The sequence below is a fragment of the Carettochelys insculpta genome, chromosome 14, assembly GCF_033958435.1.
Source record: "Carettochelys insculpta isolate YL-2023 chromosome 14, ASM3395843v1, whole genome shotgun sequence".
Taxonomy (NCBI): Eukaryota; Metazoa; Chordata; order Testudines; family Carettochelyidae; genus Carettochelys; species Carettochelys insculpta.
The window spans coordinates 45,778,874-45,794,995 of NC_134150.1; the positions used below are offsets into that span (position 1 = coordinate 45,778,874).

At 51.4% G+C, this 16,122-nt stretch overlaps 2 protein-coding genes across 2 annotated transcripts in view; one reads left to right on the forward strand and one right to left on the reverse strand.

Annotated features, from left to right (window-relative positions):
• LOC142020899 (carbohydrate sulfotransferase 4-like) overlaps positions 1-5,443 on the forward strand; it is a 55,941-nt gene extending 50,498 nt beyond the window's left edge. Inside the window, exons 3-4 of the mRNA XM_075009140.1 lie at positions 4,900-5,006; positions 5,340-5,443. Coding sequence (XP_074865241.1) covers positions 4,900-5,006; positions 5,340-5,443 — 211 coding nt within the window. The remainder of the gene's footprint in view (positions 1-4,899; positions 5,007-5,339) is intronic.
• A 5,519-nt stretch (positions 5,444-10,962) lies between these two features.
• The window catches only part of TERF2IP (TERF2 interacting protein), a 47,338-nt gene continuing 42,178 nt past the window's right edge, over positions 10,963-16,122 (reverse strand). Inside the window, exon 3 of the mRNA XM_075009081.1 lies at positions 10,963-13,324. Within this exon, the coding sequence (XP_074865182.1) occupies positions 12,953-13,324 (372 nt within the window). The 3' untranslated portion in view covers positions 10,963-12,952. The remainder of the gene's footprint in view (positions 13,325-16,122) is intronic.

The window sequence follows — 16,122 nt, forward strand, 5'->3', positions numbered from 1 at the left end:
TTTAGGCAGCTAACAAACAGCTTTATTGAATCCAATAAGACAACAGATGAGCCAAACTGGACACCAGTAAAGCCAGGTTCAACAAGGCTGCTTGATGCAGCTAACTAGTACTTTATACCCTTTGTACTGAGTCAGTATGGCCTCCTGCTGACTCAGAGGCAGAGGAGGCTGTGCAGAGGCCCTGGTGGCTGGGCCCGGAGCCAGAACACCAGAGGCCCGCCCCTCAGAGCGCGGGGCCCAGGGCTAGAAGGGCCAAGGGCAGGGCTTGGGACCCATTAAAGCCTGGGCCTCCGGGCAGGGAGGAGGTGCCTTCACGAGCTCCCTGGCGCCCAGGGCAGAGGGCCTGTTGCTGCCCAGCCGAGCCGGAGGAGCAAGCCCCCAGCGGCCCCGAACAACCCCAGATCCAGATGCCCCAGGGGGACTACCTGGACTTCCCAGACCTGCCAGGACCCTCACGCCGGCAGAGACCCCCCCGCCTAGGAAGAAGCCCCGGACGCGGCCAGACCGGCGAGGGTGAGCGACCATGGGGCCCCAGGAGCGGCCTGCCCCAGAGGCCCGGCGGACCCCTGAAGCCCTCAGGCCCAGGATTGCCTCGGGCCCACCGTGCTACCGCCGCCCGACTATCCCAATGACATCGACATGAGCGACTGGCCGGAGCCCCTGAAGGTGGACGATTTGGAGGAGACAGCCCCCGTGGGACCCCCTGACCAGATGGACTGGGACCTTCCCCTGGTGGAGGCAGAGGTAGGAAGTGGCCCGGGGAATGACGCTCACGAATCCATGGCAGTGTGTTGCGGCCTGGATCCCCACTGCCGTGGTCGTGTGTGAGCGACCCCCAGGGCCCCAGGCTGGGTTGCAGTGGAGTGGGAGGGCCTGCGACCCCCTACTCCCTCCTTGACAGGGCTAGCCCGCGCTGGGCCTGTGCTCAAACCCTTGTGCTGCTGCCCCGCCCTGAACTGAGGGCTGGGCCGGGATTGTGGTACAACTGTGAACTGCTGCCCGCCCTGAAATGAGGGCTGGGCCTGTACTATATTACTATTGTGAACTGCTGCCCTGCCCTGAACTGAGGGCTGGGCCTGGATTGTATTACAACGGTGAACTGCTGCCCCGCCCTAGACTGAGGGCTGGGCCTGGATTGTATTGCAACAGTGTTATAACCCTTTTTTTTTTTTTGATTGCTGCCCCGCCCTAGGGCAAGGGCTGGGTGTCACAGGACTCCTACACGTTCCACAAACAAGTCCAACGTCAGAGGCATAAATAACTCATAAAACATAAACCATTCTCAGAGAGAAAACTCTTATCAGCAAGGAGGAACAGGTACCAGGGAGTAGGAGCCCCAACGTCAACAGTTCATTAACACATTCTGTTTAGCTAATTCTCCCGGCCACTCCCAAATAGGTCAGGAAAAGTTCAAGCTCTTGTGTACGTGCAGAAAGACGAAACATTAAATGGCTTCTGTTATATAAAATGGCTTCCACAACAGTCAGAGGAAAACTGAAATAATCAATAAAATACATGAAGCACCAAAAGAATATGGGTGTTTAACATTTCAGTCACTGGGTACATGTCTGGGTTGCAGATGTCACAAATTGGCAGGTCTATAGGGTTTTGAGTGTGCTGTTTGACACTAGTAGGCCAGACAAGCACAGTAGACAGACATACTTGTGAGATGCAAAAACAAAGAGAAGTCGGGTGGTACCTTAGACTAAAGTTTTTTGGAGCATAAGCTTTCATGGGCAAAGACCCACTTCATCACATGCATTGGAATTGGTGGGATGCAGTCGCTTCTGGCTGTAGCAGGTTTCAGAAGTCCATGAGAGTTTGCATCCTTGGGCTAGCATGGAGCTGGACTACCGCCACGTGTACTGACGTCTACCCTCCTTGTGGGAGAGTATGCAGTCTCTGTGCTGTGTTGAGATGGAAAGAGTTAACCTTGTCCTAGGTCAGGCCCAAACTCTCAGGAGTGGGTAGAGACAGGTAGGAAAAAAAGTAATAAAGTCAGAGGAAGGAGGGGGTGTAATGGGAAGGACTTGCAAAGATCTCTAAAGGGAAAAAACCCTGGGAAGGGCTATGAGAACTATTGAGCTATTGGCTTGAGTGGTGGAGGACTAATCCCCAGCACAAAGGGGAGAACACGTGTACCCAGAGAAGTCCAGGACGACAATTGTCTTTATGTTAATAGGTTCTTTTGGACATTGTACTCTAGAAAATGTAGTTTATAAACTTTAAAATTCATGTGCTTTTTCCAAGACAGCCTCCTGCCTTCTGAAAACTTTGTGTTCTCAAAACTACAAATGCATTGGAGTTGGTCTCTGGTTTTACTCCCAAAGCTCCATTTAGCTGAAACATGTTTTAAGAAGAACAGTGGTTATTCCCCTTACAAAATTACCTTTCAGTTTTTCATCCATTAAACAACAGATGTCAAGCTGTCTTCCTTGCAACAGAAGTGCAAAGGAGGGGGAAGGACAGCCCCTAGAATCTTCTTAGGCCTAGGGTGCATCTACACTAGCACTCTATTTCAAAATTAATTTCGAAAGGGGCCTCAATTTTGAAAGAGGCTGCGGAGCGTCTACATGCTCAACAGCCTTTCGAAATTGTTTTCGGCAAAAACGGGTCCTAATTTCGAAATCGCTCTTCCCATCTGGGATTGGGAAGAGCGGCCCCTTTCGAAATAAAATTTTGAAATAGGGCATGTGTAGATGCTCCACGGCCCACAATTTCGAAATTGCGGGTCCGCCATAGCAACGGCTCCAGGGATCGCAGGAGACGCGCTCGCAAGCCCCGGCGGGGCTCTACGGTCCCTGGGCCAGCCCCTTAAAGCTGCAAGGCTCTGGAAACCCCATGCAGGAAGCTGAGAGTGTACCTAGGGCTAGAGAAGCACAAGCTCAGCCCTATACATGCTCCAGCAGCCAGACGGCCGTGCCCCCAGCTCATCGGAGGGATGGTGAGCCCCCTGCACTCTGGGCCCCCCCCCAGGAGGGCCCCTCTTCCCCACCCGAGGGATCGCCGGAGGAGAGCCAGGGCCAGAGAAGGAGGGGCCCGTCCTGGACCGAGGCCGAGATGAAAGACCTCCTCGGCCTCTGGGCGGAGGAGGAGGTGCTGCTCCACGGCACAGGGAGGCCCCGCAACACAGCTGCCTTTGGGCAGCTCTGCCTGGGGCTGCGGAAGCGGGGACACCCCGAGCGCACGGCTGCTCAGGTCCACTCCAAAGTTAAGGAGCTTAGGCAGGCCTACAGCCAGGCCAAGGATGCCCGCAGTTGATTGGGGGCTGGGGCCGGCCCGAGGTGCCCACACTACCGGGCCCTGCAACAGCTCCTTGGCCTGAAGGACGTCCCAGAGCCGTCAGTGCAGGTGGACACAGGCGACCCAGACCCCGACCGGGAGATAGACCCACTGGAGCAGCTGGGACCCTCCAGCCAGACCACACCTGCGGGGACCGGGAGCGACTCAGATGAGGGGGGCCCGTTACTCATCACAGTGAGCTCTGAGACCTCCAGCCAGGTGCCCTCGAGGCCTGTGTCCCCGGACCTCTTCTCTGGAGGTCCAGGTAGGTGACAGGTGGATCAGGTGGCCTGGGTGGGGGAACCTATCCCACGGTACCCTGCCTCATCCCAGACCCAAGCACGGCATCATCCTTCACCTGCACCCATGGACAGCACCCTAGCCTGCCCGACCGGGGAGGCATGTGGGGGCCAGGCTGCAGCCAGCAATTGCCCCACAGATGAGGTCCCGGCAGGCACATGGGAACCCCAAGCGGGGTGGGCAGGGGAGGCACCACCTCGGGGGATGGCCTGGGGATGGCGCAGGTGGAGACCCTGGTCCCGGGCAACAGCACTGATGGTTGGCCACTCTCCCCTTGTGTCTCCACAGCATTATCCTCTGAGGGCCAGACCACACCTGTGCCACCCTTGGATGGAGCCGGAGAGCCCTCCTCCTCATTGCCCCAGGGTCTGCTCCTGGATGGCGCCACGACCACCAGGAGGCAGCGGAGGCCTACACCGCGCCATCCGGGAGCAGACCGCCGTGCTCCGAGAGCGGCTGCTCATGGAGCGGGAGGAGAGGGCCTGGCAGAGGGAGGTCTGGTCTGAGGCAGTTGCAGCCCTCCGACGGCTGCCCCCACCCCCCGGCCCCCTGCCCGCCCCCCCTGAACCCACTCCCACTGCTGCCCCCGAACACATCGCCCTCATCCCACCCACCCTCAGCCCATCCGCCCATCTTGCCCTGGCCAGCTGGCTGGTTGCCAGTGCCAGCCAGGAGAGGGATCCCCTTCCTGGCTCCCCCCAGCCCACCCTGTTCTTCAGCCCCTGAATGACCCTACCTCCCCATCCTTCCAGCCCCTTCCCGGCCCCGACAGGGACCCCTCACCAGGGGCGGTAGGGACACCTGTACTCGCAGAGGATCTCACCCCTCCACCCCTGTGGGGGACTAGGCCTGCCCATGCCTGTGGCCCTGGCCATGGGGGCATGCCCGTGGCCCTGGCCATGGGGGCATGCCCCTGCCCCATTGTATATAGTTCTTCCCTGTTCCCCCCATATTTAGCCCCAGTAGGAAGACCCCACACCACTGTTTAGCAGCTGTTTATTTACATAGTTAGTCCCCCATTAATAAACCTTTTTGTGCAGCCCAGTGTCCCCTGTGTGTGTGCAGGGGGCCATGCTGCAGGGTGAGTGTGAGCCATGTGCCAGGTGGGGGTCAGCCTGGCTCCTGCTCGAAGGCCTCCTGGAGGGCTTCCCGGACCCTAACCCCTTCACGCTGTGCCTGGTGGCACGGGGCTGTGGGCAGCTACTCATAGCCAGGGCCACTGTCCACAGCCCACCCGGGCATGTAGCACTCCTGCTTGCCCTCCATCACATTGTGCAGCGCGCAACAGGCCACAGCCACCCTGGGGATGTTGCACAGGCTCACGTCCAGCCACGTGTTGAGGCATCGGAAACGCCCCTTGAGGCGTCCAAAGGCCCGCTCAACAGTGTTTCAAGCGGGCGTTAGAAAGGTCCTGGCTGGCAGTGGTGTGCCCAGTGTAGGGGTGCATCAGCCATGGCTTTAATGGGTACGCCCCATCGGCCACTATACAGGGTGGCATTGTTGTGTCTCCCACAGGGAGCTCCCGGGCAGGGATGTAGGTGCCCTCCTCCATGTGCCACCCCAGCCAGGAATTGCGGAATACTGGCGCATCATGGGCTCAACTGGACCAGCCAACACAGATGTCAGTAAACCAGCCCCGGGCATCTACCAGCGCTTGGAGCACCACCAAGAGGTACCCCTTGTGGTTTATATAGCATCCTGCACTACGGTCTGGGGTGTGGATAGCAATGTGCATGCCATCGAGTGCGCCGAAGCAGTTTGGGAATCCGAGAACCGCGAATCCCGCCATGGCGTCATCCAAGTTGCCGAGGCGGATGACCCTCCGCAGGAGGAGGTGGTTGATGGCCTGGACCACCTGTAGGGAGGCATCGACATGTGGGCCTGCGCATCTGTGGGGGGGGGCATCCCCTGCCCCTGCAGGCCCCTCACCCAGGGGCCCCTGCCCCTTCCTGGGGAGAGTGTGGGGCCCTTGTCTGACTTACCTCCAGGAGGACGGCGCTCACGGTGGCCTTGCCCACCCTGAATTGGTGCCCTACTGACCGATGGCTGTCCGGGGTGGCTAGCTTCCACAGGGCAATCCCCACACGCTTCTTGACTGGGACCGTGGGTCACATGCAGGTGTCCATGTGCTGCAGGGCAGCTGAGAGCCACTGACACAGCTCCATGAATGTGTGCCTCGTCATTCTAAAATTGGCGAGCCACCTTTCGTCGTCCCACTGGCCCAGGATCAGCCTCTCCCACCAGTCCCCACTGCTGGGGTGGCTCCAGAGGCGCTGTGGGGGATGGGGGATGAGGAGCGGTGGCTGCTCCCTTGGCAGGGCCTGCAGGACACGTGTGGGTGGGAAGGTGGGCTCCAGGGCACCCACCAAGCCCAGGATGGTGATGACTGCCTGGGTCCCAGTGACTGTGCCAACCTCAGACTCTGACAGCTGCTGCTCCTCCATTCTCCTCTTGGTTCTAGGTGCACAGTCCACGCAGTGCTGTGTACTGCTCTGCTGGGCTCTGTGTGTGCAGGGTGGATGTGTTTGGGAGGGGCCCCTTAAGGGCACTGCTGGCTGTGTCACCTGGAAGGGCTTGTCAGCCATGTGACCCCGTGCGTGATGTTTCCCGGCTGCTTATTTCAAAATAGCCCATTTTCCAGTGTGGACGCTCTCTCTCAAAAAATGGAGGGTGTTCTTTCAAAATAGCGGATCGCTACAGCGATCCGTTTTGTGTGTGTAGCTGCGCTATTTCGAAATCCCTTATTTTGATTTTCTTTTTTGATGTTCCCCCTTTCGAAATTTCTTTGTAGTATAGACACAGCCCTAGAGAGCTAAAGAAATCACATTAACTCCCTGCTCTTTGTAAGAGCCATTAAAGCTCCCAGCAAAGTACTGCCAATACCCCTAACAGAATACTTGAAAAGAGAAGAAAACTCAACAACTGTGTTTTGAATCCATTGAGCAAGGTAAGAAGTTTCACCTATAATGCTATGGCAGAACATTTGAATACAGAGCTGCTACCTTGCTACATTCACATAGGGAATTTTTTAGTGAAAGTTTTAGACCCCTTAAAAAGGACTTTGGAAACCATAAAATCTGGTTTAAGTCTTCACGGCTGAGGACCTGAGAGGATTCCCAAACCTGAGCCATTCTTTTTAGGTGGCAAATCTGAGGAACTGTCCCAGATCAAAGTGTCAATAGATGAGGTTTTGGAACAAACTGATAAAGAAAATAGTAATAAGTCACCAGAACCTGATGGCATTCACCCAAGAGTTCTAAAAGGAACTCAGATGTGAAATTGTAAAATTAATAACTTTGCTTTGTAACCTATACTTTAAATCACTTTCTATACCTTATGACTGGAGTATAGTTAATGAGATGCCAATTTTTAAAAAGGGCTCCAACGGTGATTCTGGTAACTATAGGCCAGAAAAATCTAGCTTCAGTACTGGGCAAACTGCTTGAAACTATAGTAAAGAACAGAATTGGATCTTTGGACTGACCAAGAATGGCTGTTCTTAAGTTCTTGTTCATAAGAACATAATTTTAAAGGAGGCAAGAATGTTCAGATACCGTGATGATAGGCATATCTCAGAAATGCATAGAGGGAGAACTGATATAGACAACAGTTCATTTTGAACAGTCTTACTGATTTCAGAGGAACTCTTTTGTGTGAGTAAGGCTTGCAGTATCAGGCCAGAAGCTAATGAAAGGAAGTGTTCTACGGGTTAGCTGGTCCAGCCTTGCTCAGTAGAGGGCAGATCTGACCTTTCCATCTCACCCCAACTGGTGTCTGAACTGTGGCCTTGCAGCACCATCTCTTGCTTACCCATCTGCAGGCCCTATGAGGTGGGCTCATGCTGCTGTTAGTTCTGAAGAACCTGTAGGCACAGGATCTTCAAAAAAGTACATCCACTGTAACTGTAAAGTAAAACTGTTGTGCAGCACAACATGGTGCCAATGGCAACAAAGGCAAATGGATACCATGCCCCAAACACACTAGCCTGCCCCCAGAACATTTCTGAGCCCCACACCCCACATTAAGATTAGCGTGGGCAGCTTTTGATTTGTGGAAATGAGAGGCGGTCAGTAACTTGATAGTGGAGTTTTGGCATATGGAAGGAACAGCCTTGTTTTGCCTATTAAAGACTAGAAGGCTTACCCAGCGTTGCCATGTGCCAGAGCTGGCCAAATGTGGGGAGGGCGCATGTGGGGGCTCAGGCAGGGAGTTGAGTGGTGTGTGAGGGAGGGGTCAGAGCAAGGGCTGGTGGGGCTCGGGGCAGTGGGTTGGGAGGTGGGGGCAGAACCAGGAAAGAGGGTGGGGAGCTCAAGGCATGAGCTTGGAATGTGTGAGGGAGCTCCCAAGGCACTCTGAGGGCTGACTGGGGCTGTGCTGCTTGGCCAGCAAATCCTCTGGGGTGGGGTGGGTCTGGTCTATGGCAGCTGGGGCTGTGCTGCCCTTCTCTGGGGTGTAGCTGTTCCCCAGGTGGCCTGGGCTGTGCTGCCCTGATGGCCGCTTCTGCTGGGGGAGGCTGCAGCAGGGGATGCTGCTGGCCCCAGGTAGCAGTTGCTCCCCTGCTGGTGGCTTTGGGCTGCTGTAAGCAAGGCCTGTGCTGCCTGGCGTTGGCTGGGCCACTGGTGGGAGGGGGAACATGGTGGGAGGACCTTTAGGTGACAGGGCTCCCCGGCTCCCTGGCCTAGCACTGAGACCGAGGGCCTGTGGTTTGGGCTGAGGCTTTGAGACAGGGGGCCACTTACCCATTGCTGGTGGCCTGCAGCATGCTGAGCCCCAGCCCCAGCTGGCCACTTTCTCATGGGTGTGACTGCCCACCCAGTGGTCACTCTGAGGTATAACTGTCTCCTGCTCCTGCTGCCCCCCTCCTGCTGGTGATCGTGGCACATAACTGTCCCTGCTGTCAGACCCTCCCCTTTCTGTTCAATGAGAAACAGTCAGATTTCAGGCACATCCCATTGTCCTCTCACAACCAAATCCCTACCTTGCTTTAAGTTATGATAAGAGGAAGCTGTATACCTCTTATTATTAGGTGGAGTTCTTGAACAAAAGGATTCACAGATGGATGGACAGACAGACAGATGCACATATCTAAAATATATAGTTAGATTTCATGGGCTCGAATCTAGACAGATCTTTAATGCTCATATCTCAGAATAAGTGATCCTAAAATAACAGGAAAACATTTCAATACAACTGGCCTTTTTGCTGTTGGATTTGGGATTTTGTTTCCCCAAAGCAGGTGTCTCAACCTTTTTTCACACAACATCCTAATTCCACCCACTTTTCTCTTGTGTGACTCTTTGGCTGAGACTCATTTGAGATGTTTAAAACCAGAAATATACAGTGTTATGATAGAGAGAATCATGTTATAAACAAAATCAGACTTCAATTATATTGTTTATAGACATGATAATTTAACATTTAAAACTATAATTTGCATGTTTTCATTAAAAGAGTATGGAAATACATTTTGTTTTCAATATGCCTAATGACAGCAGGTGTTCATAATTTAAAGATTTTCTTCATACCCAGAAGGGCTAGAAACATAGTAAATAAAAACAGAAAGATTGTGGGCACATTAAAGTCAGTAATCTCCTACCGCCATTCTCCCATGTGATAATAGTCGTACCATTCTGGGGTTGAAACTAGTAAATTTCTGAGCATTTATAATCACCAAGAACATTCTCCCCTGTATGTTAATATTATTGGTAGGACAGGGGCTCAAAAAGAGCAATGCATCTAGAAGAAAGAAACTTGAGATTATAGGAAGGGTTTGGTAGCATGTGGCAGACAACTGGCACAACAGTAGTAAATTACCACCAGCAGGGGAGCAGCTGCTATCTGGGGCCAGGCAGTGCATCCCCCACTGCAGCCTCCCCCAGCAGAAGTGGCCATCAGGGCAGCACAACCAGGCCACCTGGGGAACAGCTACCAACCAGAGCTGGGGAACACAGCCACACCTGCCGTAGACCAACCCCACCCCACCCCTGAGGTTCTGCCACCACGTTCTCCTGTAGAAGGTCTTCTGCTGGTGCTGCTGGAATTTTTGGCCATTGCTAATCACTGACTTTGTCAGGAAGTCAAGATAATGGGAAAACAGTATTGAACAAACAAAATTAACCTGGACAATGGCAGCAAAGATTGCTAGAGTTAAACATGACCAGCCTGGGGTGTGAGGGAGGCGGGAAGACAAGATTCTACTATGCTGTGTGTCTATCTGTGGAAGGAGCTGCTCAATCACCCTGACACTAAAGAAGGAAAGGTTTATAGTGGTTGGTTTCTTAGTTCAGTGTTATAGAAGGACCAGTGGTATGTGGTAACTTAAGGCAAGGACAGATATTCTTGCGTCTTTTGCATTCTAGGAGTGGCCCATTGCTGAAAATGGCGGTTAGCAAAGGAAAATCTTGATCACACGTTCTCTAATGGTGCCAAAACAGTTTTATTGTACCTGTACTAGCAGTTAAAACATTTTCAGCAATGGATCAGTTTCCACTGGAGACATTTCCATGTGTGTCCAGTTCTCTTTTTTAAGCGGGAGGTCCCTCTTGCAGTAAGACAGGGTATAGAATATAAGACACTTCACGAAATGATCTTGTCTCTTTGTCACGCTCGGTTCAGGGTGCTTTTCTAATGATGCCTACAAGGATGTGAGCTCAGCAGTCTATCAGTCTTTTTGGCACAGCCTTGTTACAGATCAAAATAAAACATATTTCCATGTCTGTTATAAATGTAAATCCTGTCCTCCTGAAGCCTGTATGCCATATGTGAGCACAGATGACTTATGAATCTTAATGGGTGCAGCTACAAAGATCCTGAAGGAAATTAATAATAGAATGAATGATTAAAGTCACTCTCTCATTTACTTCTCTCTGTATTTAGAGCTTGCATATACAGTACATCTGTAATTTGGATTAAAGTTTTCAGCAAACAGAAAGTGTGGCAAGTTAAAGATCATGTTATCACCACACCCAGTACTGATTCATACCACTCAACATAACATAAGAATGGCCATTACTGGGTCAAGACCAAAGGTCCAAATAGCCCAGCATCCCGACTGCCGACACTGGCCAGTGCCAGGTGCCCCAGAGGGGGTAGACTGAAGACAATGATCAAGTGACTTGTCTCCTGCCATCTATCTCCACCTTCTGACAAACAGAGGCCAGGGACACCATTCCTACACCTCCTTTGGATAACAGCCTTTTATGGACCTAACCTCCATGAATTTATCAGGCTCTTCTTTGAACTCTCTTACAGTCCTACGCTTCACAGCCTCCTCTGGCAAAGAATTCCACAGGCTGACTGTGCGCTGTGTGAAAAAGCTTAAAACTCAACAGTATAATTTAGCCATGCCTACAGCAAGACCTCTATCCATCTTGTCAAAGTTTGACTCAGACTCACAATTTATTAGACCACTCTGTTTTATTAGCAAAGCCGCTCTGCTAATACATTTAGAAGTGAGCCCCCCGAGTGGGGCTTGTGTCTCTTAATTTATACAGTTTTTTGGAGAACAAGTTACAGACAAGTTACAGACAAAAGAAGAAAAAGATTTTAGTCACCACCCTTCGAGATCCCTGAGACCAGTCACGTATCTTCAATTACCTGCCACCCTTGACAATCTCCTTTAACAGCTTCCAGTTAACTTAACTAATTGCCCTTCACACCTTCCATTCTGATGCCTGCTTCTTAGACGTGCTGGCTTCATCTTAATTGCTTCTCCATTCAAAAGCTAACTGTCCCTACGTGTGCTCCCTCAGATACTTTGTAACATGTTTTGGCACACCCTCTCATATACAATGTATCCAGCATGTCCCCTTATACAACGTTATACTTATACAATGTTATACTTCCACAATCCCCCCTTTTGGTCAAGGCTACGCCCATGACCAACGACTTACTGGATTCCATACATCAATCGTTCTTTTTCATTACTTTCACTGGTGACATTTAACAACATTAGATTAGCACTCTGGTTAGGGGTAACCTGATGGATGGTATGTCTTGTGCAGTTTTGGGTACAACAAGAAATCAATTGAAAACACACAAAGATTATTAGAATTCCAAATAGGATAGTCAGGATTCCTTGAAACAACCAGTTTCCCAGACTAGAGAAATTGAATAAGTTACTTATCCATTTCCACAAGGAACTTGGTTCTTCGTGGGGAAGGTATGCAATTTGCTCCAGATGGCTAGCATGATTTATTACCTCATTAGTATTATCAGGTATGTATACACAGCATTCTGTCCCAATTAGAGCACAGGTCCCTCCTTTGGCTGCCAGTATTATATCTAATGCCCGACGGTTTTGGAGGGCCACTTGTCGGACCGCTCCTGCTTCTTTGGCTAGAGCTTTTAAGCTCTCTCCTGTTTCATTGGCCATGATCTCAACCACCGCTTGTAACCTTAAAAGTCTTTTTGCATGGTGAATTACCCCCACTACTGGGATTAAAGAAATGCCAACAGCTTCTTCCCAAGTTAGGGGGCTTATGTTATTTACATACCATTTAGCATCTGGCAAGTCCCTCCTTTTTTGCCTGAAATTACGGAGGCGATTTCGTGGGAGGGATTGAAGCACCCGGAATTGTGGGAAAAGCTGAGCAGGATAACAGATACCTGACCAATTTGCTGGTAACACAGTGTAAGCATTTTCCCCACAAACCCAATGATGTCCCATTAAAGCTGGGAAGGGTTGACTGCAACCCTTTGACATGTAAGAATTTACGAAGGAGGAATAGTATCCCCCAAAGGGCACAGGATGATTTTCACTGGGAGAAGAGGTAGCATTTACATGACATTTGTAGATGGTGCTGTTTTTCTCAGGGAGGCTGTAGGGGGAGCAAGAGATTGAATCTCTGGTTTGATCCCAGGTTGAGAGGAAGTTTATCTTTCCATACCCGGTTCGCCATTCTCCAACCTTGTTTGAATAGTGCCATACACCATGGGACACGATGTATTGGAGACAGCTGCTTCTCCCTAGATTCAGCCCTGTCCCATTACACACCCAGCACCAGTGGCCCTTTCCTTTCACCACACTTATAAGTTTAGGAACATATGTTTTTCCCAGCCCCCAAGTGTCATTTTCCTTCCATGTCCTTTTAAGTGGATAGGGTTCTCCAGCAAGCTCTGAGGAATTTAAAGGGATTGCCATGGTGGGGATACTAGCTTGTGAGTGAGCTGGGATGTGGCTGCAGACCCAGCAATTAGAAATATTCAGGATCTGGGCTATCTGCACCTGTTGTTGGATGAACGAATTGTCACTGTCACTCTGGATTCCCCAGACCCTCAGGACACAGTAGCTGAGGATTAAGCTTCTCAAAGGACACATGTTGGAAGCAGTCACGGTTTTACGTCCACCAGGCAGCAGGCGCTAGGCTCACTACTGCTTCTTGTTTGTTGGGTCCTGCTGTCTGCTTACCCTCCGCTTCTGGCAACCCTTACGAGAGCGCAGATTGTAAGGTATTGCAGGCTGTTCCTCTTTGTCTTCTGGGGTTGAAGCTGGTTCTGCGTGGTCTTGCAGAGGTGCTTGGTCCCCTGGAGGTGGCGCTGGCTTACACTGTGAGGCGTGGATCCATGCAGCGATGCCGGATAATTTCACTGCTGTCTGGGTGGTGAGCAGTACCTGGTATGGACCCTTCCACCGGGGTTCCAAGGCGTGCTTCCGAAGGTGGTGCCGCAGGTAGACCCAATCACCAGGCTCAAGAGTGTGACAGGCAGCAGAGGTGGGTTCCGTCGGCCAAGCTGCTCGCACCTGCGAATGGAAGGAGCTCACAGCTTGCATTAACCCTTTGCAGTACTGGAGGAGCGTGCTGTGAGTTAGGTTTAGGTCTGGGACTGGGGTAATAGTAGCCATTGTTCACATAGGGCGTCCCATGATGATTTCAAATGGACTCAATTTGTGTCTCTGGGATGGGGATGACCGAATTTCCATAAGGGCCAGTGGTAAAGCAGCTGGCCAGTTTAACCCTGTGGAATTACAGATTTTTGCCAGCTTATTTTTAAGCACACCATTTCGCCTTTCAACTGCCCCTGCACTCTGTGGATGGTAAGGGCAGTGCAACAGGTGGGTGACATGTAATATCTGGTTTAGATGTTGAACAATTTTTCCAGTAAAATGTGTTCCCTGGTCACTAGACAAAGTGGCAGGAATTCTCTTGGTAGGGATAATGTGGTTTAACAGACATTTTGCAACAGACAATGAATCAGCTTTGCGACAGGGAAAGGCTTCAATCCAACCCGAAAATAGACATATTATAACTAAAATGAATTCGTATTTCTGACACTTTGGCATTTGTACAAAATCAAGTTGCCAGTGTAGGAAAGGTGCTTGAGGCAAACCCCGGAACCCTTGTGTTACTTTTACAGATTTGCCTACATTGTGGCTTTGACAAGTAACACAAGCGGCACAGTGGCGTGTTGCAAAGGAGCTGAAATGGGGAGCCCACCACCCCGCCTTACTCATAGCAGAGACCATCCCCTCCTTGCCGACACACGAAACACCATGTAGCAGGGCAGCTAGAGTGAGAGGGGGGCTACAAATGTACCGGTGGGCGATCGCCAAAGGGAATCAGAATGCAAAGAGCAACCCAAAGCACTCCAGGAGTCTTTCTCTGTTTCTGGGGCAGAATCCTGGAGCTGAGCGAGATGAGACAGGGATGGTGGCGTTACAGAGACAGAGAGGGGACCAAGAAACGCTTCTGGTGAAGGTTTTATAGTGGCGGCATGTTTTGCAGCAGCATCAGCAAGTGCATTACCTTTTGCCACCTCGGTGTCTGCCGCTGAGTGGCCAGTACACTTAACAATTGCCAAGGCAGACGGTAGTAAAACTGCATACAGGAGGGCGGCAATGTAGGGGCCATTCTTGATAGGGATACCAGTAGAGGTAAGAAAACCTCGAGCCTGCCAGAGGGTGCCAAAGTCGTGCACAACCCCAAAGGCATACCGAGAATCAGTAAAAATAGTGGCAGAGAGCCCCTCGGCTAGAAAGCAGGCACGGGTTAGGGCAATCAGTTCAGCCACCTGGGCAGAGGTCACAGAGGGTAAAGGCGCAGCTTCTGTGGTTTCAGAGAGAGAGACCACAGCGTACCCTGCAAGAAGGTGGCCTTGGTCATTTCTATAACAGGACCCATCAGTGAATAATACCAAGTCAGAGTTAGGGAGAGGTACATCTGAAAGGTTGGGGAGCGGGACAGTGATAGCAGAGACAGTTGCAAGGCAGTCATGGGGTTCACCATCACTAGGTAAAGGAAGGAGGGTAGCAGGGTTTAACCGGGAGCAGCGCTTAATAGTGATATGTGAGGCTGAAAGCAGCAAAAGTTCATACCTAGTGAGGCGAGCAGAGGAGAGGTGAGCAGTGTTGCGTTGCAGAAGGAGAGTTTCCACAGAATGGGGAACCATGAGAGTGAGAGGAGAGCGGAGGACAAGGGACTCAGACATCCGACCAGGCGCGCTGCAGCAGCTACAGCGCGTAGGCAAGGGGGTAAACGCTGGGCTACAGGGTCCAAGGTTGCAGAAAAATAAGCCACCGGGCGATTTCTGTCACCGTGCTCCTGAGTAAGAACCCCAAGGGCACAAGCAGATTGTTCGTGACAGAAAAGGGTAAAAGGCTTGTCATAGTTAGGTAACCCTAAGGCAGGGGCAGAGGCTAAATTCTGCTTAAGGGAGATGAAAGCAGCATTTGCTTCAAGTGGCCATGGCATGGGGTTAGGTACAGAGTATTGAGTGAGTTCTTGGAGTGGTTTAGCCAGAGAACCATATTGGGGAATCCATTGCCTACAGAACCCTGTCATGCCTAAGAATTTTCTGACCTGGCGTGGAGAGCAAGGCTGGGGAAAGCTAAGGATGGCTTGTACCCGGGCTGGAGAGAGTGTACGGGCGCCCTGGGAGAGAAGGAAGCCTAGGTATGTGACAGAGGTTTGGCAGAGCTGCAATTTTGTGCAAGAAGCCTTATGACCCTTGTTCGCTAAAGCTGTGAGAAGTGTTAGTGAATCAGTTTCTGAGGCAGACAGAGAGGGGGAGCACAGGAGTAAGTCGTCCACATATTGGATCAGTGTGGATCCTGATGGGAAAACCAGATCAGCGAGATCCCTGGCTAGGGCTTGAGAAAAATAGGATGGACTCTCTGTATACCCCTGGGGAAGGGTAGTCCATGTATATTGCTGACCCTTGTAGGAGAAGGCAAAGAGATACTGGGATTCAGAGTGAACTGGGACAGAGAAGAAAGTGGAGCACAAATCTACAACAGTAAAGTGGGTTGCATTTGGAGGAATAGACGCTAGTATTGTAGCGGGATTAGGAACCACTGGAAAAGAAGGTATGACAATACGGTTAATAGCTCGAAGGTCTTGAACAAATCGCCATGATTTGCCATCAGCCTTTTGAACTGGGAGGATAGGGGTGTTACAGGGGCTGGAACAAGGGACAATAATTCCTTGTTCTTTTAATGCAGATATAACTGGAGCAATCCCAGCCTCTGCCTCAGGATTCAAAGGATACTGAGACAGGTGAGGCAGAGGTTTGGAATTGTCTACAGTAATCCGAACTGGGTCA